General features: G+C 54.8%; 2 protein-coding genes across 7 annotated transcripts; both read right to left on the reverse strand.

The window, feature by feature from the left end:
- Positions 1–3,612: 3,612 nt before the first annotated feature.
- CPLX3 (complexin 3) lies at positions 3,613–8,886 on the reverse strand. Its single transcript, XM_047796117.1, has 3 exons — positions 7,921–8,886; positions 6,650–6,737; positions 3,613–4,740 (listed from the first exon to the last, which is right to left on the reverse strand). The coding sequence occupies exons 1-3, from the start codon at positions 8,082–8,084 to the stop codon at positions 4,516–4,518; spliced, it is 477 nt and encodes a 158-aa protein (XP_047652073.1). The 5' UTR covers positions 8,085–8,886; the 3' UTR covers positions 3,613–4,515.
- A 64-nt stretch (positions 8,887–8,950) lies between these two features.
- On the reverse strand, positions 8,951–21,331 carry LMAN1L (lectin, mannose binding 1 like). 6 transcript variants are annotated; one of them, XM_047796110.1, is made up of 13 exons: positions 21,121–21,330; positions 18,087–18,241; positions 17,866–17,973; positions 17,716–17,774; positions 16,178–16,277; positions 15,685–15,805; positions 14,834–14,889; positions 14,105–14,237; positions 13,662–13,813; positions 12,548–12,615; positions 11,316–11,439; positions 10,597–10,724; positions 8,951–9,251 (listed from the first exon to the last, which is right to left on the reverse strand). In XM_047796110.1, the coding sequence occupies exons 1-13, from the start codon at positions 21,296–21,298 to the stop codon at positions 9,116–9,118; spliced, it is 1,518 nt and encodes a 505-aa protein (XP_047652066.1). In that variant the 5' UTR covers positions 21,299–21,330; the 3' UTR covers positions 8,951–9,115. The 6 variants fall into 6 exon arrangements, with proteins under 6 accessions (XP_047652066.1, XP_047652068.1, XP_047652069.1 ...); XM_047796112.1 differs by having other exon boundaries at positions 8,951–9,248; positions 21,121–21,328; XM_047796113.1 differs by lacking the exon at positions 14,105–14,237 and having other exon boundaries at positions 12,548–12,730; positions 21,121–21,331.
- Between the last annotated feature and the right edge of the window lie 285 nt (positions 21,332–21,616).

A 21,616-nucleotide genomic window follows, 5' to 3' on the forward strand; every position in this document is an offset into this window, starting at 1 on the left:
TGTGGGATCGCAGCTGTATCTGCAACCTACAGCACAGCTCACGGCAATACTAGATCCTTAACCCACTGAGCAAGGCCATGGATCGAACCTGCAACCTCACAGTTACTAGTTGGATTTGTTTCCACTGAGCCACACCAGGAACTCCGAAACTTGATTCCTGATAGGAGGTCATTTAGAAGGGCCCTTGTCGGAGTTCTCAGCGTGGCTTAGCCGCCTTGCTCAGTGGTTTAAGGATCTGGTGTTGCCACGAGCTGTGGTGTAGGTCGCAGACATGGCTTGGATCTGATGTGGCTGTGGCTGTGGCATAGGCCAGCAGCTGTAGCTCCAATTGGACCCCTAGCTTGGGAACCTCCATATGCCGTGATGCTGCCCTAAAAAGACAAAAAATAAAAAGATAAAAAAAATAAAAATAGAAGGATCCTTATCCTCAGAGGCCAGCTGCCATCTCACCCCTCCCTGACCTTGAGGCTAGGGCATGAGGGAAGGGAGGACATCAAGGACCACTTTCCCAAGAGTAACACACCCACACCTGTATGGTGGAAATCCCATAGATACACAGACATAGGCCATGGGCCACAGACACAAAAACACTGAAAGCTACATACAAGATCACAAGCCCTGTAGACCCCATGCAGACTTACACTCAGGATCATACAGGCACAGTTCTCACTAAATAAAGGCAAGGCAGCTTCAGTATTACTCTTCTCCTGGACCCAGCCCACCCTGGCTCCCCTGTTCTGAGCCTCACACGGATTCCGGGAACAGTGATGTCTGGCAGGCACCTGGTGGGAGGCAGGGCAGCAGGCTTTGGGCTCCCCACCCCCAAGCCAGCCTCAGGAGTCAGCTGGGTCAATAGGCACTGCCAGCAGCTCAGGCTCAGCCAACGGACATTCCCCCAGATGTCCCAGCCCCTGCCCTGCCAGGGCCTCCCATGTTTGAGGAGAGACCATCTGGCTGTTGGGGGAAGGGGGGATCCTCAGAACTAACCCATCACTGCCCTCCCAGACTCCTCCCTGGAGACTCACTGGCCTCCGGAGAGTCATTTGCTCTCTGCACCCCTTTTTCCTCTGGGAACCAGGCCTGAGCCATCTTGGGGGATGGAAGGCAGAAGGGGACTTGAGCTGGGCAGGAGCCAGGGCTTGTCACCAACCTCCCTGAAATTCCCTGTTTCTGGGGCCAGAAAACCTGAGGGTGAGAGTGAAAGTGTACAGGGCGGCCTGAAAGAGTGAAAGGGGGCTTGGAGGGCTACTCTCAGGGCGAGAAGGCGGAAAGGAGAGAAGAACAGGAGGAAGGGCCTGGAGAGGCAGTGGCCTTCTCTAAAGTCTTGGTGCCCTAAACAGTGGGACTTTATATAATCAGTCCGGAAGGGCAAGTTTTGGTGGTAAGTGCCTTTCTCTGTGGCCCTCACATCACACCAGGAGGGTGGACTAGCCTTGGAGAAAGTGGTTGTCTGAGTGGGCGTGAAGCAGGATAGGAGGAGAGCATTGCTCTTTTTTGCTTTTCAGGGCTGCACCTGCAGCCTATGGAGGTTCCCAGGCTAGGGGTTGAATCAGAGCTACAGCTGCCCGCCTACGCCAGAGCTCACAGCAATGCTGGATCCTTAACCCACTGAGAGAGGCCAGGGATTGAACCTGCAACTTCATGGTTCCTGGTCGCATTCATTTGCACTGTGCCACAACGGGAACTCCAGAGCATAGGTCTAGTAATAGGGCTGGCAGTGGGGCAGGCCTGCCCCACACTGAGGGCGTCAGGGTAGGACACATAGGAGCCAGGAATGAGACAGAGGGTGGGGCACACAGATGAGGGGACAGGGACTGACAGAGAAGCCTAGAGAGCAGAGGAAGGAAGGGGGAGGCAGGCGAGGCCAGCAGAACTTGGGGGCCCCTCAGCCTCCCCTTCTTGCCCATCTCTGCCTGAGCCCCAGAGCCAGCTCCTTCTCCCACAGAGCCTCATCCCCGTCTCGATTCCAGGGATGTGCAGACAGGTCAGAGCTTCTTAGGGTTCTCAGGCTGTGAGGAAGTAATCAGTGTGGGGGCTCAGCCCCCTCCCTGACCTCAGGCCCCAAGCAGCCCATTTTGTGAGGGTTTAGTGAGTGCTAACCCTCCAGCCTCCCCACGGCCCACATCCCTGCCTCTTTTGCTCTTGGTCTTGCAAACCACTGAGGGGAAAGGGGTCTGTCCAATCCCATTAGGCAGGAGGCCCCTGGAGGGCGGAGTGCTGACGTGGGTCTTGCTGCTGACGCTGCTGAGGCCCGTGCTCCCTTCTGCACAGCCCAGGGCTGGAACTTGGTCTCCTCCAGCTCCAGGAAGGTCAGGAGGGGCTTTTGTCCAGTGACCACCCCCAGGGATGGGGGTGTGGGCTGCTTAGGAGCAGCTCAGAGGCCCAGGCTCCTTGCCCCAGGGATGCTTAAGAGAGAAGGCCTGGCACGACAGCCTGAGCAGCACTGCCCAGATCCTAGGCCTTCGTCCCTTGCCACCCTTAACCCTCCAAACTCCTCATCCTCTCTTTCTCTTCCTCTTGTCCCTCCCAACATTACCTATGGCCCAGGTTATATGTTCCTTGTTTTTATTTTAAAAAGGTGGCTTAGAGTTCCCATCACGGCTCAGTGGAAATGAATCTGACTAGGAACCATGGGATTGTGGGTTCAATCCCTGGCCTTGCTCAGTGGGTTGAGGATCTGACATTGCTGTGGACTGTGAGTTAGGCCAGCAGCTGTAGCTCCAATTCGACCCCTAGCCTGGGAACCTGCATATGCTGTGGGTACAGCCCTTAAAAAAAAAAAGGGAGGCCTAATGGAAGCTTCGCCCTTGAAACCAAACCCTTAGATGGCTGTTCCACCTGTAAATCTTGGCTGGCTTCTCCACAGGCTGGTGCCAAGCGGGGACATCAGGGTCGGCCTATAGCACCTTGTTCCTCTCAGGCCCCTGGGATGGCCTGCTTGTGGAGCCTCCTGATTGGTCTCCTGGACCTCCCCGCTTCCCAGTGGTAAGCAGGATGAAATTTGGACTCTTCACTTTCCTTTTAAAGAATGAGTTACTACTGATTGATATGGTGTCATATGCCAAGGACTTTACAGATGGTCACCTTTTGAAATGTATTATTGTTATTGAGGGAGGGACTCTCCATTTCACAGCAAGAAAAACAGGCTCAGGGAGGGAAAGGGACCTGCTCAGAAATCATACAGCAGTGCCAGGGCTGGAAAGAGTTGCTCTGCCTTCTTTTTGTTACACCCTCCATTTGCAAGGTGCAGAGAGGCATATAGGCACAGGTAAGAGAAAGAGCCATAGTTGAGCCTTGGCACCTCCTTCAGTTTCAGGTAATGACCCAGAGGCCCTGCCTTTCCCAGCTGCAGCCCATCCAGCTGGCTCCCACATCCTCCCCAAAGCCCAGATCTGTTTCATCTGGCTGCAGACTGAACTGATGCTCAGTCGACTAATACTAGGACCCTGCCCTTACCCAGGGCCCTGAGAGTAGAGCTTGGATATCTTACAGGGGCTGGAACTCCTACAAGCTACGGCTGAGGAGGGAGAGGACACCCCTCCAAGGGCTGGGTTAGGGGCCTGGGAAACACAAGACTCCTGGAGGCCAGTAAGAACTGGGAGAATAGGCAGGTCATTTGGAATTTTTATTTTTCACTGAGTTGAGAGAGAAAATCCAGCTATGGAATCCAGAGAGAGAACTACAGGAACAGAACAGAAATTGGCTGGGCCCTAGGCCCAGAGAAGGCCTGGAGCTGCCTGGGCTACTGTTCAGTGCCAGCTTCATCCTTGGCAGTAGGCCCCCTCACATAGCATTGCTCAGCTTCCAAGAGCCAGAGCCCACAGTGGCAGCCACTTGAGGCCATGGCTGCAGCTTCTGCCTTGCCCAAGGAGGAGTGTGGGTTTGACTCCAAGGGGCCAGAGAGGGCCAAGTTAGAAAGTCTTAGAAATCACCCAGTCCATCCCCATTTTATAGATGATGAAATGAGACCCAGAAAGGGCAGTGGGTTTTGAGGAGAATAAATGTGGAGACTTGTATTTAGGCCTCCTGCCTGCTGAGGGTATCTGCCTAAAGCCCCCTCTAAGCATATCTGAGTGTTGATGTCTAGAGGGGATAGGCACTCAGGAGCTGGCCTGTGTTTGCGTCTGTGTGTGCCAGGATGCATCTGTGGCATATGCCTCTACACCTTCCAGGGTTTCTGTGTCCCTCTGTGTATTCCTCTACAGGTGCTCCTGTGTGCAGAAACTTTGGACCATGGCCAGAGAGGGTCAGGCCTATTCTTACAATCTTAGGAGGCTTCCCCAGGCAGAGTAGGGAGGGCGGGTCCTGAAGGGTAGGGCAAGGAATGGGGACTTTTCTCCCAGTGGAGAGAGAGAGTGTGGAAGGCAGACTGGAGCCATGGATGAGAAGGGGCTGGTGTGAGGCAGGGAAAAAAGCCAAGATGGGATATGGGACCCTGGAATGTGAGACATGCTCTTAGTGCTTATGTGGGCCCAGCCCTCTGGTCACCCCAGTGGGCAACCCCAGGGGATGTAGTCACATGACGTGGCACTTCTCAGCTGATTGCTTGAGGTCCCCCAGTGTGGTCTGGGCCTTGTCCTTGAGTGAGCCAAGGTCCAGGCCAGGGAGGCTGGCCAGCTGCCCAAGGACCGAGGCCCTCTCCTCCTCCTCCTCTGTGTCCTCCTCAATCATCTTGGCCAGCTCCCGGGGCAGCTCCACATCTCCACCTGCCATCTGGATCTGGCTCTCATCTGTCTCGTTCTGAAGGGAAGAAGGAAAGGGGTGGGGTGGGGTTGGAGGTCTGTGGGAACTCAGAGTCGAGGGACAAGGAGGAGGTCTGGACTGGGTCCCAGGCCCCTAGATTCTGGAGTTCCGTATTTCAGTACTCTCAGTCCCCCTCCCCCATCCCAGGATCGAGCTTTTGCCACTTGAATATGGAGACCTTGCACTTGTCCGCCGGCTTACTTCACTCTGAGATACTGAAGGTAAGACAGCAGCATAGTGAGTGATGACAACACGAAAGTACCTGGGCGTCAGACTGAGTCAGCCAAGTTGTGTGTTGACTGTCGTTAACTGTCCTGAAGGATGTTACTAATCGCAGTGATGGGTTCCATTTGTCAAACACCTATTACATGGCTGACATTGAGCTGAGTGCTTGTGATTCTCAAAACAACCCTGTGAGGTAGATGCTGTTTTCTCCATTTTACAAAAAAAGGAAATTGAGGCTCAGGTAGCTTAAGTACCTTGCCTAAAGTCATACAACTAGGAAGTGGGGGAGCTAGATTTCAACCTATGTCCCTGATTCTGACATCTGTGCCTTTTTTGTGCAGCACCCACCTGCTGATTGTCATTGCACCTCCCTGTCTCTTTGGGGGCCCTGGGGCTTTCTACTTTATGTCTTGCTCAGTTACAGCCAAGTCTTTTCTCTCCTACTGGACTCAGAGTTCCCTGATGGCAGGAGTTGTGTCCCTTATATACTTAGTGCAAGCATTTGAGGATTGACTCTATTCCTAGCTGGATTTAACTCTCACTTTGAGAGCCTTTCAAAAGACTAATGCCCCGTAGGGAGTTAGAGGCCGTCAAGGGCTCAGCAAACATTTGTTGAATGGGTAAATGTGATGTTCACATATCTGATCTTCCAATTCCAGTGGAAGATCAAGGTCAGGTGTACTGTAGCCCGTACTTCTTTTGTCTTTTTTTTTTTGTTGTTGTTGTTGCTATTTCTTGGGCCGCTCCCGCGGCATATGGAGGTTCCCAGGCTAGGGGTTGAATCGGAGCTGTAGCCACCGACCTACACCAGAGCCACAGCAACGCAGGATCAGAGCCGCGTCTGCAACCTACACCACAGCTCATGGCAACGGCGGATCGTTAACCCACTGAGCAAGGGCAGGGACCGAACCCGCAACCTCATGGTTCCTAGTCGGATTCGTTAACCACTGCGCCACGACGGGAACTCCATGTAGCCCGTACTTCTGTTTCTCCTCAGAGTCTAGCATGATATGGGCACTGGGAGTAGCTTGTTCTTCAGTTCCCTCCTTAGGCAACAGGAGTAGAACACTTACATGCCCATCTGGTGCTGCAGTGCCCAGGGAAGCATCCTTATGGCTACTCAGCCAACTGAGGGGGTACCTTGCTCTCTACAGACAGACTCCATACTCTAGAAGGCAGCCAGGGGTCCTGGAGCAAGTGCAGGCTCAGCACGCCCAGGCTTGAGGTCTGATCGCAGTTCCATCACTTGCTGGCTGTGTGACCTTAACCAAGTCCCTTAATCTCACTGAGGCTCAGTTTCCTTATTTACAGATGTGGGTAGTAGTTATGTGGTAGAATTACTGTGGGGTTATGTAAGAGTGTGAAGGTCAAGTGCCTGGCCCACAGTACTGCCTTCTCCCCATCTGCTCCCCTCCCTAAGTGTTCAAAGTCCAAGAGATTTTACCCCTGCATAAAGTATACTGCCTTCCAACTTCTCGCCTGTCTAGGCCTGACTCTGAGAAGGGGCCTGGACTGGCTCCAGAAGGACTAGACTACTTCTGAGTGCCCAGCACTAAACTAAATGAATGAATGAGTGAGAGTATCAGGATTTCGTCAAACCCTCCTCGAGAGTTGCAGAGGAGTCTGTAGCCCAGAGCTCAGGGTCCTGGATGTTCCTTGCAGCCCCAGCCCCTAAGCTTACCTTGGGCAGCCGGTATTTGTCTCGAAAGTGGCTCCGCAGCGTGGCCCGTTCTGCCTTCCTCTGAGTGAACTGTGCATCCCGCTCCATCCTGCGGGGGCACGAGGGCCAGAATCATGGACAGGGCTGAGAGAATGGGTGGGGGCTGAGAGGAAGGGGCTGGAAGGGTCTCTGCGTCCTGGCCAAGGTTAACAATGCTTCCACCTGCTGGCCTGTGTGCTGGTTACTTGGTGCTCTGATCTGCTGCAATCTTTGCCACCTCTCTCCTATCACAGAGCCCTTTATCACCTCCACACCAGTTACTAGACGGAGCTATTGGGGCAGGGGCGTCACTCTGTCTGGCTCTCTCTGCAGACCCTAATATATGTCCCTTGTGGCCTCTGACTGAGTCTTTTTCCCTTCTTGACAGATTGTGTCTTGTGAGGGGGAGACATTCAGGACAGACATGAGTCCGAGTCCTGGCTCTACTTCCGTACCACTTTTGGTATGTCTTTGAGTAGGTCACTTACCTTCCTCTTTTGTAAAATGGGGGTAAGATTTTGCAACTCACAAAACTGTTATTACGACTAAGTGATATAATTAGAGCTAATATTCAATGATTTACCGTGTACCAGGAGCTCCACTAAGTGGTTTATGTGCATTAAAGTTTATCCCTCAAAAAAATATAAGGCACTTTTTATGATTACCATCCTCATTTTACAGAAGAAGAAACTGAGGCACAGAAAGATTAAGTAACTTGCCTAAAGTCACCCTTCTAAAAAGAAGCAAAGCTGGGACCTGACCCAAGCAGCCTAGCTCTAGAGTTCAGCCCTTGATTCCACCCCAGCTGCCTTTTTGTCCAGCATTGTCCTCACACAAGTACCCTCAATATCTGTGAGTGCCTCCATCTCAGGATCTGTTTCCACAACTGGTTTCCCCCTCAGCTGCACCGCTTTTCTCAGAGTTTCAGGCTCTGAGGAGCTCCAGTTGGAAGACACAGACGGCTGGGACCAGATCGGATTAAGGGATTACTTATTTCGTCAGAAATGCACGTGCCCCCACCTCGTCCCAGGGCCCTATCGCCCCTTCCCCCACTCCCTGGACCCGAAGGCGAAAGTGGAGCAGGGTTTCTGGGTTTGAGATGGGGTGGCTCTGGGGGCAGCCTAGAGGGCACCTCCCAGTTTCTTATTGCGTCTAGAAAAGTAGGGGAGAGGCTCGGGGTCTGAGACTCCTCTAAGCGTGGGCAGGACGGTTCATTAGGGGTTAGGATGGGGAGGGTCGTTGGAGCCACTCACTTCTCTTCCACCAGTTGCTTCTGATACTCTTCATACTCCTCTCGGCTCATGCCCTGCGCTTCGGCGGCCGACTTGTCCCCGTCCCCCTTGTCCTCGCCGCCCCCTAGGCTCCCAGTGAGGTTCTTCAGCTGGCCGCCCACCATGGTCTTCACCATGAACGCCATGGTCTTCGCTGGCCCGGGCGCCGGGTACCACGCGCCGGGCACCCAGGCACGTCTGCGCCTACTTCAGCACTAGGTCTCGGGGACAGCTCCCGCCGCAGGCAGGCGCCCCACGTTCTGCACCGCCCACCGCCCGCCCCTGCCCGGGCCCGCCTCCACCTCCCCAAACCCCTCCTCACAGGGGGCGGGGGGCATGCACGGGGCTGAGAAGGCTGGACCACGTGCACGCTCTTCACTCCCGCCTCCCCCACGTCCCTCCTTCAATGCCAAGCTCCGCTGGCCACAGCGGATTGGGGCCTGCCGCGATGTGGGGGGTGGGGGGCTCGCTCTCCGGGGGGAATGAGCTGCGCTTTTACGCGCCCAGAACCCTATTTCCTACTCTCCCCCTAGTTCCTCCTCCCCCGGGTCGCTAATAGCCAGGATTTCACTGAGAGATGCGAATAGCGAATAGCCCCGGGCCCTACCCCAACCTCCTCTTCGACCCGCTGCTCCAGCAGCTGGGAAAGGGAAGCAGAGCGGGAATCCCAATTACGGCTCCATGGGTTGCCTCTCAGAGTTCTTAATTGTGCGCCTTCCCTGCTGACCCCTGGAGCTATAAGAAGCAGGGAGAAATAGCTGTTCCTGGTGATGCTGGCTGGGCAGGACCAGGAAAGGCACCTGGACCACTCTTTGTTCTGAATAAATGTGGGGACAGAATTATACACAGCTCAGGGCCTGTGGAGTATCAAGGACTGTCTTCTGGAAGTCAAGCCAGCCCTTGGCCTCTTTGCCTGTTTGGACCTCACTCCTAGCTATTATCTGAAAGAGATGGAAGTCTTCAGAGAGATTAAGGGAAAGCTGGAAGGTAAATGAGTATATTAAAGCATGGGGAGAGGGAAATCACTTTTAATAAGGTTGGAGCCTCTGAAAGCTAAGGTGTGGATAGGAAGTGGGTACCCAGAGGGAGAGAAACTGGCCAAGCCCTCCATCCTCCAGGCATATATCGATTTCTTAGTCTTGAGTCATGGACATTTTCTTCAGGGCTTTGAGGCAGGTCATGCATGTATGTTGGGGTAGAGGGGCTGCCGTCTCAGAGCACCCAGAGCCCTAGAGATTTGTGGTGCTGGACTCAGAGGAAGGCTGCCTGTGGACAGATAGTCCTGAAGGTTCTTGTCCAGCTCCTGCTTGCTGCTAGGAAGAGAAGAAATTTACTTGAGCTTCTCAGGTCTGGGTTTTTGAGACTAGACACTCTACACCTGCTACACTCATCTCCCTACACACTGCACCACAGCACCCCCTCCTCTGGGACTTCTATAGCTGCCTTGACCTGCTCCATCAGGACCACACTTTCCTCCAGCATTCAAGGTCTGTGCAGGTAGCTCCAGCCTTATGGCCAGCATAACATCCCTGTGTAACACATAAGCCTGTCATCATTTCCACCACATACCTTTGCTGTTCTCCACAACTGAAGGTCATTCCCTCTCCCACTCTGCTTTTAAAACTCAGTGCATTTTAGTCCTCCTCTAGGACCATCCCAGCCCATACTGATTCTTCTTGTCTTGAAATTCCACCAACAAGGACTGTCCTATTTCTGAGCTCCTTAGCACACCTTAGTATTTCTAAATGTTTCATTCATCTACAAATACTCTTCAAGCAGAAATGTGACCTCCCTCCAACTTTTTTTAATTTTTTTTTTTTGGTCTTTTGTCTTTTTAGGGCCGCAGTGGCAGCATATGGAGGTTCCCAGGCTAGGGGTCAAATCAGAGCTACAGCTGCCAACCTACACCACAGCCACAGCAACGCCAAATCCGAGCTGCATCTGCAACCTACACCATAGCTCACAGCAATGCCAGATCCTTAACCCACTGAGCAAGGCCAGGGATCAAACCCACAACCTCATGGTTCCTAGTCGGATTCGTTTCCATTGTGCCATGATGGGAACTCTGCCCACCAACCTTTTAAATTCCCTTTGCCAAGTTTCAAAAACTGGTTCCACCCTTTGCCTAAGAGTACTGAACTTGCTACTTTTTCTCCAAACTATTCTGGTTTTTTTGTTTGTTTGTTTTTTCTCATGCTTCCATGCCTTTTCTCATGCTCTTCCTTCTGTATCATCCTGACTTACCTTGTCAGGCTGGAAAGTTCCTAGTTGCCTTGATGACCCATATCAAATATCCCTTCCAGGTGATTCCCTGATCTCCCCAAGCTGAATCAGGTGCAGTTTCCTGCATTCTTATAGACCCTGAGCTTCCTGCCATCATAACACTGACCACAAAGGATGTGACTGTCATTTACTTGTCAGTTTCTCACTTTAGAGAGTGAGTTCTGTGAGGGCAGGACTGAGATGGGACCAGTGGCTGAGCAGGTAGTCAGTAGTCTCTAATGAAAAAAAAAATGGATCCTAACTTGGGTACTGCTCCTTGCCAACCGGTGGACCAGACAGGCACCCCTACCACAGGCCTCAATGCCCCAATGATTATGACCCAGACCCAAGAAATGCCAAGTAGATATGGGAAGTCCTGCCCACGGGAAGGCCCACCTGAAGTGTACGTAGCAGAAGAAGCCTACAGTCTGGACGAGGAGGAAGAACAGGAAGATGCCAGGCCGAAGGCATGAGAAAATCCCTGGGGGCCGGCCAGGTGGGCGGGGGTCCTTGGCTGCTGCTTTCTGAAAGGGGATATTCTAAGATCCCAGGTCGGCTTCTTACCCAGAAGGAGGGAGGGGGACCTGGAATCTAGGTCATTGTGGGCTCTGTTTCCCAGGCTTGGACTACCCTGGCTCTTATCCACAGAACTTGTAGAGCGGGGGGGGGGGGGACAAAACTGCCTCCCCCACCCCAGCTCCCATGGGTCCATCTGGGATCATCGGGAGGCTGAAGGCTCTAGAGATAAGAGAATTAGAGAGCAAAAGACGGTGTGATGGAGAGGGCAAGGGAAAGAGAAAGATGGGGCAGGGGTAGGGAAGAGCAGCCTTCACCGAGCTTTGAATGCTCTTGGGTACAACCTATTCCCATTTGTGTTCTGGTTATTGTGGGAGTTGGACCAAGTGGTTTCCAGGGCTCTGCTAGTACTGAGAGTCTGTGGGACTCTCCAGAAAGCAGAGAGGGCAGAGAGAGGATGTGATCCGTGTTCTTGCATGCACACACAGACACAGGTGTTCCTGTCGGGAGGGCAGGGGCAAGGCAGGTGGGGTCTAGGGCTACAGAAGTGCTGGAAAAAGCGGGGCTGAGTCCCATGGTACCCCTTCCTTCCCTCTCACCGCTGGACCCCGAAGGTCCTTCTGCAGGAGGCTCAGGATCTGGGCCAGCTCTAAGAAATGATGCTTGGTGCCCTCAGGTAGGTAGAAGACCTGGGCTCTTGAGGCCATGTGAGCAGCTGCATCCCTAGTGCAGGATGGAAACCAAGGGAGAAAACTCATTATCCTTTCTTATTACACCAAACTGCTTAATCATTTCCCATAATCCCCTAAGGCAGCACCTGGGTGGAGAACAGGTACCATTCATAGGGCCTCTTCTTGGGGGCTGGTCTTCTTACCCTAAACCTTCTTCCTGGATCCTGAGACAGTTTTAGCTCAGAGAAGCATCTCCCTAAAGCTGTCCATTCTTAAACCCAGGCTCCCTGGGCTCTGCTTTTGGTCCTCCGCCCCTCTTTCTCTTCCCATAGTCCCATCCTCAAGCATCTTGATGTGGGGGAGGAAGGAAGGGGGTTGGGCCGCAGCCATAGCATCCAACCTGAAGCCACACTCCTCTCATGACAGGGCTTCATAGGTAACTCCAGAGGACTAGAGTGGGATGCTGGGAGGCCGAAGGTGAGTAAAATGAAGTTAAGGACTGCCCCCCTCTACCCCCACCCCTGCTCCCTCCAACTGGGCCTGATTTTGGTTGTACTCCTTCCAAGAATCCCATCAAAATGCCTCCTCCTTCCAGAAGCTATCACTGAAGGAAGGCTCAAATTTATTAACTCTCCCTGGAGTGAGAATGTCTCAGGGAATTGTATTTAAACTAGGAGATTCAAAACTTTAAACTTAATTCACTTAAATTCAAGTCAACTCAACAAACCTAACTCTGCCCCTAGCTCTTCCCTGGGCTCCAGGCTTTGTGCTGGGTGCTCAGGAAACACTGAAAGGAATAATGGGCTGGAGTTCCCTTCGTGGCTCAGCAGAAATGATTCTGACTAGTATTCATGAGGACGCAGGTTTGATCCCTGGCACTGCTCAGTGGGTTAAGGATCCGGTGTTGCCGTGAGCTATGGTGTAGGTCTCAGATGAGCCTCAGATCTGGCATTTCTGTGGCTGTAGGCTGGCAGCTACAGCTCCAATTCTACCCCTAGCCTGGGAACTTCCATATGCCATGGATGTGGCCCTAAAAAGACAAAAAAAAAAAAAAAAAAAGAATAGTGGGCTAATGGGGGGACTTCAGGCAGAGAAGCAAATCAGTGGACTGGGACTCCTCTTCCCTCTCCCCCGGGATCCTCCCCACCCTGTGCCCTTACCTCATCTCTTGCAGGTCTTGGAGGAGAGTCAGCTGTCCATGGAGTAGGGCACTGACCTTGGCTGAGTCCTGCGGGAGTGCCAGCCTCTTCTCTAGGGCCCAGGGCACAGCCCCTCTCTTCTCAGATTCCATCTTCCCCAGGGACTTGCAGCCTCTTCCTTCTGGAGGCCTTCCCCGGGCCCTCCTCATTTTGGATATGTTAGGTTTATCTGACCCTGTCCATCTGGGCTCCGATTTCCCCCTCCTGGCAAACCCCTCTCCCTGAGGGTGCTGGTTTCCCCTTGACAGTGGCCGACTAGGGGCTTTCTCAGAATCCCTCCCTTCCCCAGAAGGAGGCAGCAGCCCAGTCCAGTCCTTTCCTCTTCTCTTCCCGGGGTACAGGCGACCACTCCCAATTTTTGGGCCCCTGTCTTTCTGAGTGACCTGGAGAGCTTGCTGCTTCTCTCAGGTGGACAGAATCTGGCAGGGGGAGTTCCGGGCCTGGCAGTAGGGTCAGAAAGACCTAGCCCTTGAGTGTAGCCTCCTTCTCCTCTGCCCTACTCCAGCTGCTCTGGCAAACCTTGAGCTGCCAGAGCTCAGCAAAGCCCACAGGGGCTGCTCGCCTCTTCTGCCCAGCATCTAACATCTTGACTGAGCTTGGCTCTCAGGCTGCAGGCTGGGTATGCCATGGGACATGACTCCCAGGGGGAAGCCAGGATGTCAGTGGAGGAGAAACGGGGATTCTGGTGCATCTGAGCGTTAAGCAAGCGTATGTGAATCAAATCACATGTGGAGCTACATGCAGATAAGCACTCGGTCTATTTCTGTCACTTGTCTAGAGACCCACATCTAAATACCTGGCAACTCCTCTCCTCGGCCCCAGCCATGGGGCTCTGTGGGCCTTTGCTTGTGCAGAGCAGCCCTCCCCGCACACTCTGCTGCCTGGCAAGTTCTCCCCATCCTGCGACCTGCAGCATTTCACCCCTGCCCACCTTTCCCTCCAGACTTCGGGGGAGGCGAGTGCCCAAGTGTAGTGCTTGCTCCTCTTTCTAGACAGAGGGAGGCCACTGGTGCCTGGGGAGTTCAGCTTCTCCAGGCCTGTAGGCAAACCTTTGATTACCACAGAGTCCACTCACCCAGGTGCTCTCAGGCCTGGCACAGTCTGTGGACCCCAGCTCCTTCTTCCATTGCCTCTCAGCCTGGGCCAGCTGTTTGGAGAGACCCTGGAGAGCCTGCAGGATCTGGCTGTATCGGTCCAGTGTTTCCTCCAGGTCAAAGATTCTTTCCCCTGGGGATTGGGGCAGAGCTGGGATGGGCAGCCCACTGGGGTGGGGCAACAGACCCTGGCTTGGGGCAGAAACCACACTTTCCTGGCCCACCAAGACTCTTCCCCGGAAAGATGTGTCTGGGTGGTGTGACAGGGACAGGACTCAGAACCTGCGCCCCAGAGTCTGCTCATATATGGCTGCCTCAGGCCTCCATCTCCCCACTGGGTACAGGACCCCTGGTCTGAAGGGAAGAAGATCCTGGGACACTCGAATGGGCCCTTGGACCACCTGCCTGTTCCCTGAATCCCTACCCTCCTCCTGGACTTTGGAGTTTGGCTTCAGAATCATCTCCTCCTTGGTGCCCAGGGCCAGCCTTGCCCGCAGCCCTTCCAGCTGCCTTGCCAGGCGGAGCTGCTCCATCTCAAGGAAGGGCTGCGGGGGGGGCTGGAGGAAGAAGATAAAAACTCAGGCCCTAAATCCAGGGGTGACCTGGGGGCCAAAGGGGTCTTCCCACAAGCCCAGTCCCCTTCCTTGTGCAAACATTTACCCCAGCATGGGGAGGACGTGCTCCCCCACCCCAAGCCGGCTCTCCTTTACCTCAGCCACTAGGCCCAGAACTTTCCAGTTCTCCCAGCCCTGCTGTGGCCAATCCTCATACCCTTTCCTCCTGCTGCAGCCCAGACCCCAGCAGCTCTCTTAGGCCTCATTTTGTCCGTGCCACTCCCTCTGTCCCTTCAAACTCATCTTTTCCATGCGGTCTTCCCTGCTTTCCTGGCCAGTTAGGAGCCCCCTGTACTCCCACGGCTCCCAGCCAGGCCGGAAAGTCCCTGAAGACAGGGCCTGGCGCTGGGTCACTTCCGGCCCCCAGCACTGCCCAGCACAAGGCTTGGCCTGAGCAGAGCTCAGCAAGCAGGTACAGACAACAGCTGGAATGACAGGTCTGGCAGCTGGATTTGAACAGAGCATCCAGGGAGGGGAGAGATCCTTGGGCTGCCGCTCCCCCAGCCCTCCCCCTGGGGCAGGCCCAGGGCTGGCATTACCTCTGGACCCGGCTCACTCAGACTGAAGGTCAGGAAGGACAAGACATCATGGTCATCTGTAAATAGGGGCGGAGAGGGAAGGTGGCCCCCACCCAGCCACTCACCCATTCAGCCCTTGCCCCCAGCTTCCATTATGTTCCAGGCAGGCAAGTGATCTGGTTGACTTTGGGCCGCTCTGACCCTTGACCTGCTCACTTCATAGGAAAGGTGTGAGCACCAGACAAGCAGATGGGTGGGCTGTGAGGGCTGACCCACACACAGAGCTGGGGGGAGCCCCGATGAGAGGGAAACCTGGACAGTCCTGAGCTAGAGCCATGGCTGCAGAACAAGCAACACCCTCAGGCCTGGAGCCTGGCTGCTACTGGCAGAAGCAGCTACACAGAGGGCACCTCCTCTACGTGGGTCTGACCATGTCACTCTCCTCCTCTGCAAATTTCCATAGTCCCTGGGGCCCAGAGTCTAAAGATCAAAGTCCTGGCATCCCAGGACTCCCACCTCCGGCTGCACCCTGCTTTCCAGCTGAGTCTCTCCACAGGACTCCCGTTACATCACATCGCTTTGCTCCATTTCCCTAAATGTCCCTCGTGGCTGTCCCTCTTCCTCTTGCCCCACAATTCTCAGCTAGGGGCTCTTGTGGTGCCGATACTGGGAAAAAATCTCATGTTTTATTCTTTTTGAGACTTTTTGCAACTCTGCAAGGCAGACATGACCTTCCTGTGCTGGTAACGGAGGCCCAGAGATGGCTCATGGCTTTACTGGGTCACACACGGTGGCCTCACACCCAGTGCCCCTTAGAAGGGGTGTCTAGCAGGCACCACTCCTCTGTTCTTACCTGCCCAGAAGGCACTCACCTGCCAGCGTGCTAGTGGCTGCCAAGACCCCAAAGAAACCTCCAGGGGCCAAAAGCAGAGGCCCCACGTCAACGCAGAGCTCGTCCGGGTCGCTGGGAGTGAGTCCACTGTTCAGGGATACCTGAGGGGCATGGAAGGCATGAGCCCCTTGTAGAGGGAGCCCACTCCTCTCCCCTGAGCCCAGCAGGGGATGGTCCCTGCCTAACTCAAGGGCTCCCCTGGACTGGAAGACCGGCTGGCAGCCCCAGGGCCTGCTGTCAGAGCCGTGTGGAGGGGCTCACACATCTAGTCTCATCCTGGCCCACCCAAGCATGTCCTCGGGGCCAGTTAGGAGTCTGTGTGGGGAGGAGGATCCTGTGGGTGTTGCCCGTGTGTGCCAGGGACCCTGTGTGGTGACACAGGTATGTGGGGTCATGGGCATTCACAAAACTCCAAGCCCTGTAATCTCCACCTCACGCCCAGTGGACCCACAGAAGCAGGAGGGGCGACTCACACGCAGCCTCTGCCTCCAGTAGGTGATCCGTGCTCTGAAGGGGTTCGGCCGGTTCCGGAAGGCCCGGTGGCAGGACCCCAGCACCCGGCTGGCTCCATCCCTGTGGGCACGTGCAATCCAGCCAATTCACACAGGACCCAAGGCCTGACAAGTAGGGGTGGTCCCAGAGGCCGTCCTGCCCCTGGCTCTGGTGCCACCCCTCCTCACTGGTACAGGACATGTCCCTGCTGTCTAGCTTGAGCCTCCCCGGCTGTGGTCTGCCCCCATGGCAGAAGAGAGAGGAACAAGAAGCCTTGCCTGGCAGGAGGCTGGGACTTGGAATTCGCAGAAGAGGCCAAGGGCCTCCCTGGGGATCTTTCCTAGGGGGCAGAGCCTGAATCAGGAGTGGGGTTTCTACCCACAATCCTCCAGGCCCACCACCTCCTCCTACCATCTCCCACTGGCTTCCCTCTGGGTACAGCTGCTCTTTCCCTTCTGCCAGGTTTGGCTGCAGCAGGACTGACTCAGGACAGACAACATGAGACTGGATCACCTTAGCAGCCAAGGACAGTATGACCAGCCTGTCCCCCCACCGGGGGGCAGTGCAGCTGGCTCTGAGAGTTAGGGGCGTTGAGCCTGAGAGGTTCTGAGTTTCTCTGGGCGCTCTCACACTGGATTGTCTGTCACCACTACCTTCAGTGGGCTCAGAGCCAGGGAGAGCTGTGTGACCTTGGGAGAGTTACCTCACCTTTCCAAACTCGAGTTTCCCCATCTTTAAAAAAGGATAATAATTGAAACTACCTCATAACATTGTTATGAGTCTTAACCAAGAAATGAATGTGAAGTGCTTGGCGCTGAGCCTGGCGTACAGTAAGCTCAGGTCATAAATGTTAGCAATTATTCTAATTGTTATGAGCTAAAGGATGTTTGCTGAGAGACACTGACAAACTGAGGAGGCAGCTGCTGAGGCAGCAACCTGATTGGGGAAGGATGGGAAGCCACGTCATCTAGGAGACAGGGACAGGGCTGGCAGGCTGGTTGGCAGCAGGCACGGAGAAGGGCGTGGGCCTTCCACAGGCAAGTCTGGCCTCAAATCTCAGCTCTGTGCACAGCTGCGTGAACTGGGGCAAGTTACTTCACCTGTTTGGGCCTCAGTGTCCTCACCTGTAACTGGGCACGAATTGATCCCCACTTCTCAAGAGTGTCAAGATGAGAGGATGTGTGTGAAAGCACTGCGCTAGACCCCACCCTGTGTCATTTCACCACCCCCGCTGGCCTGGGGCTGTTGTGTTGCATGAATGGAGGACTCAGTGGGATGGTTCCCGGGAAGAGCAAGGAAACTCTGGTTCCAGGCCAGAGGAGGTAGAGCTGGGACCCAGTGGGCAGGAGCCCCAGCGCAGCACCATCAGCTCAGATGAGAGGTCAACAAGGAGGGCACCACCCTAGGAGGGGGGGGCTCCCCATCAGAGGCTGGGGCAGGTCATCGGGGGCAGTGGAGGTAACCTCTGAGCCCCTTAAAGCTCAGGGATGGGGTGAGGGTCAGCCCAGGCAGCACTTACCCGAGTGGCTCGTCGGGGTTGTGCCCATTACCAACAAGCACGCGGATAGCAGGGCTCTTCTGTGTGGGAGGCGACAAGCGGCCTGAGCCACTGGCACAGGGAGGAGAGTGAGGGTGTAGGCAGGGCGGGGGGCGGGAGACTATGACTTACCTGGGTATCCTCAGCCGAGGAGTCGAAGAGGATCCCGATGCTATCCCCAGAGTCCAGCGCCCCCAGGACAGAGCTTACCTGGCCCCTGCCCCGGGTGTACCACACAGCCTGCGGGGCCCCAGCTGCTCAGCTCGGGGTCCCTGCAGGGCACTGGAACCCCAGGCTCACCTCCAGCCTCCCTGATTCAAGCCCTCTGCTGGACCTTGGTGGGGGCCACTCACCATGCCCTGGGCTCCCAAGCGCCCCGGCCCGGTCACCCTCATCTGCACCTCCACCTCCCAGGCGGGGAAGAGGACAGGGGTCCTGCTCCACACAGCCCCACTCCGGTTCCGCATGGATGGGGCCAGGCGCACCTCCTCCAGGCCCAGGATGGCATCTGCAAACCGGGGCAGCTCAAGGCCTGGGCCCCACCGGCCCTGCTCCCCAGTCCTTCTCTCTCACTGATCTAGGCTGGGCTCTAGGAGGAGGAAGGAGGTGACATCACGACCATCAAATAACAGGCCGGCTGGTCGGACACAGGAATCCACCGAACAAGTGGGAATTGGAGCCCAGCATGGCTGGATGGGTCTTTGCCAGGGAAGGGCCATGAAGGCCAGACTGCAGGGAGTACATTGCATTCCTTCTCACAGCTAAGGCTCACCGCACATCTGTGTGGTCTGCTTTCATAAGACCCCCACTTTACAGATGAGGATGCTGAGGCTCAGAAAAGTTAAGGAACTAAGTGAAACTCTACTCTGTCTCCAAAGCACAAGCTTTTTCCACCGTGAGAGAGATTTGTGTCCAGTCCTTTGTGTTTCTCAGTTGAGGGCCTGTGAGAGAAAGGATGTGCCTGAGGCCACAGAACACGGGGGAGCTCCTTGACAGAGGAAGCACGCGGAGGGCCAGGACTCCAGGCTGTGAAGTAGCCACATGAGGCTGGACCTTCCAAGGTGGGGAAGGCATGAAAGTGCGGGTGGGCTGAGGAAAGGCTGAAGGATGGTCTGTGTGACAATTACCTCTGGTGAGGGGTGGGGGGTGGGATGAAAGGGGCGGGAAACTGAGGTAGGCTTGGCAGGAAATGGAGGGAGATGAGAGACCCCACCCCAGCTGGCTCCCTTCCCCTCCCCTGCGGCCTGCCAGCCTGGAACCTGGCCCAGGGCCCAGTCCCTGCTGGGATGTTCCGGAGACTGCTAATCCACCCTGTTTGCTCGGCAAAGGCCAGGGCTGGGGGCAGGGAGGCTCAGGCCAGGAGTGCTGGGGCTCGTGGAAACCACCTCTGCCTCTGAAGTGACTTGCAGGAGGCAAGGATTGTCCACTGCCTACCCTGCTTCTCGTTCTGCTGCATGTAGATTTTTTTTTTCTTTTTTGGGGCCGCAAGTGTGGCATATGGAAGTTCCCAGGCTAGGGGTCTAATCGATAATCGGAGCCACAGCTGCCGGCCTACACGACAACCACAGCAATGCGGGATCTGAGCTGAGTCTGCGACCTACACCACAGCTCAGGGCAATGCCGGATCCTTAACCCACTGAGCCAGACCAGGGATTGAACCCACATCCTTATGGATCCTAGTCATAACCACTGGTTCATAACCACTGAGCCACAATAGGAACTCCCTCATGTGGGTTGTTCATGGGACCTCACCCCATACTGTGGGCTTTGTGAACCTGACTCAGCCCTATGCCTCTGGGCTAGTCACAGAGGGTGTGGGAGTGAGGTATGATAAAAGGATGAATGAATGTTTTGTTTGTTTGTTTGTTTTGTTTTTGGCTGAGGCATGCAGTGGCTTGATGTGAGATCTCAGTTCCCATACCAGGGACTGAATCTGAGCTGTAGTGGTGAAAATGCTGAATCCTAATCACTAGACCACCAGGGAACTCCCAAAAGATGAATGAATGAATGAATGATGAACATTACTGGGTGATCTTGGCGAATATGCCTGTTCCCCCACATGGCCTGTGACACCTCAGACCTGATACTGCCCAGGGCAGTGAGTGTCCCTGAGGCGGGGCCTGGCCCTGTGCTGTGAGGAACAGCCCCCGTCCTTTGTTTACCTCCTGGCCCTGGTGAGGGAGGGCCCTGCTGAGAGGGCCTGTCTTCTTAGAGATATTTGTTCTGGTCTTAGGAATCATGCAGTCATGCTGTTTTTCAGAACTTACATCTCATAGACACAGAAATACACAATGGATTTGATTTCTTTCTTTGGTTTGCCTGCTAGGAGTCTCTGAACCAGGTCAATGGCTCAGCTCTGAAGGGTGGACTGACTTTACAGCATAATTTTGGCAACTGGACTCATTTCCTGCCTCAACTCTTAAGTCCCATTCTTCTTGCTTGCTCCTGATTTAAGCTCCTCTCTATTACATAGGCCTTATACATCCTCAAAAATATTTTTTTAATTTTTAAATTTTTATTTTTTATCTTTGTCTTTTCCAGGGCCGCACCCACGGCATATGGAGATTCCCAGGCTAGGGGCCTAATCGGAGCTGTAGCTGCCAGCCTATGCCAGCAATGTGGGATCCGAGCTGCATCTGCGACCTACACCACAGGTCACGGCAATGCCAGATCCTTAACCCACTGAGCAAGGCCAAGGATCGAACCCACAACCTCATGGTTCCTAGTCGGATTCGTTAACCACTGAGTCATGACGGGAACTCCTCAAAACTCTTTTTAAAACAAAACCAAATAGAAGATGGATTCTTTGTAGGCCTGGATTTAGAAAGCCCTGAACACAATGCATGGGCTAAGATGCTCTCATTCTTACTTCCACCCAACAAACATATAGGGCAGGGCTAGGGGCCCTGCTGGTGAAATAGCTGGCTGTGAGGATGCCTCCCTCCAGCAGCCCTCCAGTAACCCCCCAGTTGTCATGGACAGCCACACACCTGACAGACTGTAGGTTTGTGCTGGTCCAAGTTGCTTTGTATCTATGTGTCTAGGACTCAGCATGTGAGGGTGTGCGTGTGTGTTCATGGGTCAAAGAGGCAGGGTTGGGGGGTGATCCTACAAGGAGAGGAAAAAGAGAAGAGAGAAGTCCCAGAGCATAAAAGGGGAGAGGCAGAGAGTAGAAACTGAGGCTGGTGGATGAGGCTGGGGTTGTGGTGGAGTGGGAGACAGGCCTAGGGAAAGTCCTGGGGCCCCTGGCACTATCTGTCCCAGTCCTGGCCCCATCTTGGGCAGAGGCTATTACTGGCAGGCCCATTCCCCACCAAGTCACAGCCACCCAGAGCTGGTCAGCTGCTCCAGCATTCTGAGAAACCCTGGGCATGGCTGGTCCCTCACCTCCATGATGACTCCAGAAAGGGATTCCAGCCCCAGGCAATGCCAGCCTTGGTCCTTTGAAGCTGAGCTTGTATTCAAACCTTCGCTGAGGAGGATGGCCCCCCTCAGGGCTGTGGGGGTCCAGGAGCAAGAGGAGGAGAAGGCTGAGCAAAGGATCCAGGCCATGGACCACCAGCATTGTGAAGGGATCTGGTATCCAGCCCCGGGGTGTATTTGTAGCTGGGAGGCTAGGGATGGGCTCCTGGGACTGGTCCAGGTAGGGAGGAGCTGGACTGAGCAGGAGCTGGTTTTTGGCACTGCCTCATCCCTCCCTCCCCAACACAGACATCCTGTTCCTTTCGGGCCTGACCTCAGGCCCCACCCCTCCTTCACCTCTTGCAAACCTGAGCTCTGCTCCTGCTCGTTGGCTCAGGCCATCTCTCCACCTTCCTTCTGCTCCAGCAGCTAAGGGCCTCAGGTGTCACTGGGACAGGCCACTCTCAATAGCTGACTTTCC

This window comes from Phacochoerus africanus, chromosome 9 (assembly GCF_016906955.1).
Source record: "Phacochoerus africanus isolate WHEZ1 chromosome 9, ROS_Pafr_v1, whole genome shotgun sequence".
Taxonomy (NCBI): domain Eukaryota; kingdom Metazoa; phylum Chordata; class Mammalia; order Artiodactyla; family Suidae; genus Phacochoerus; species Phacochoerus africanus.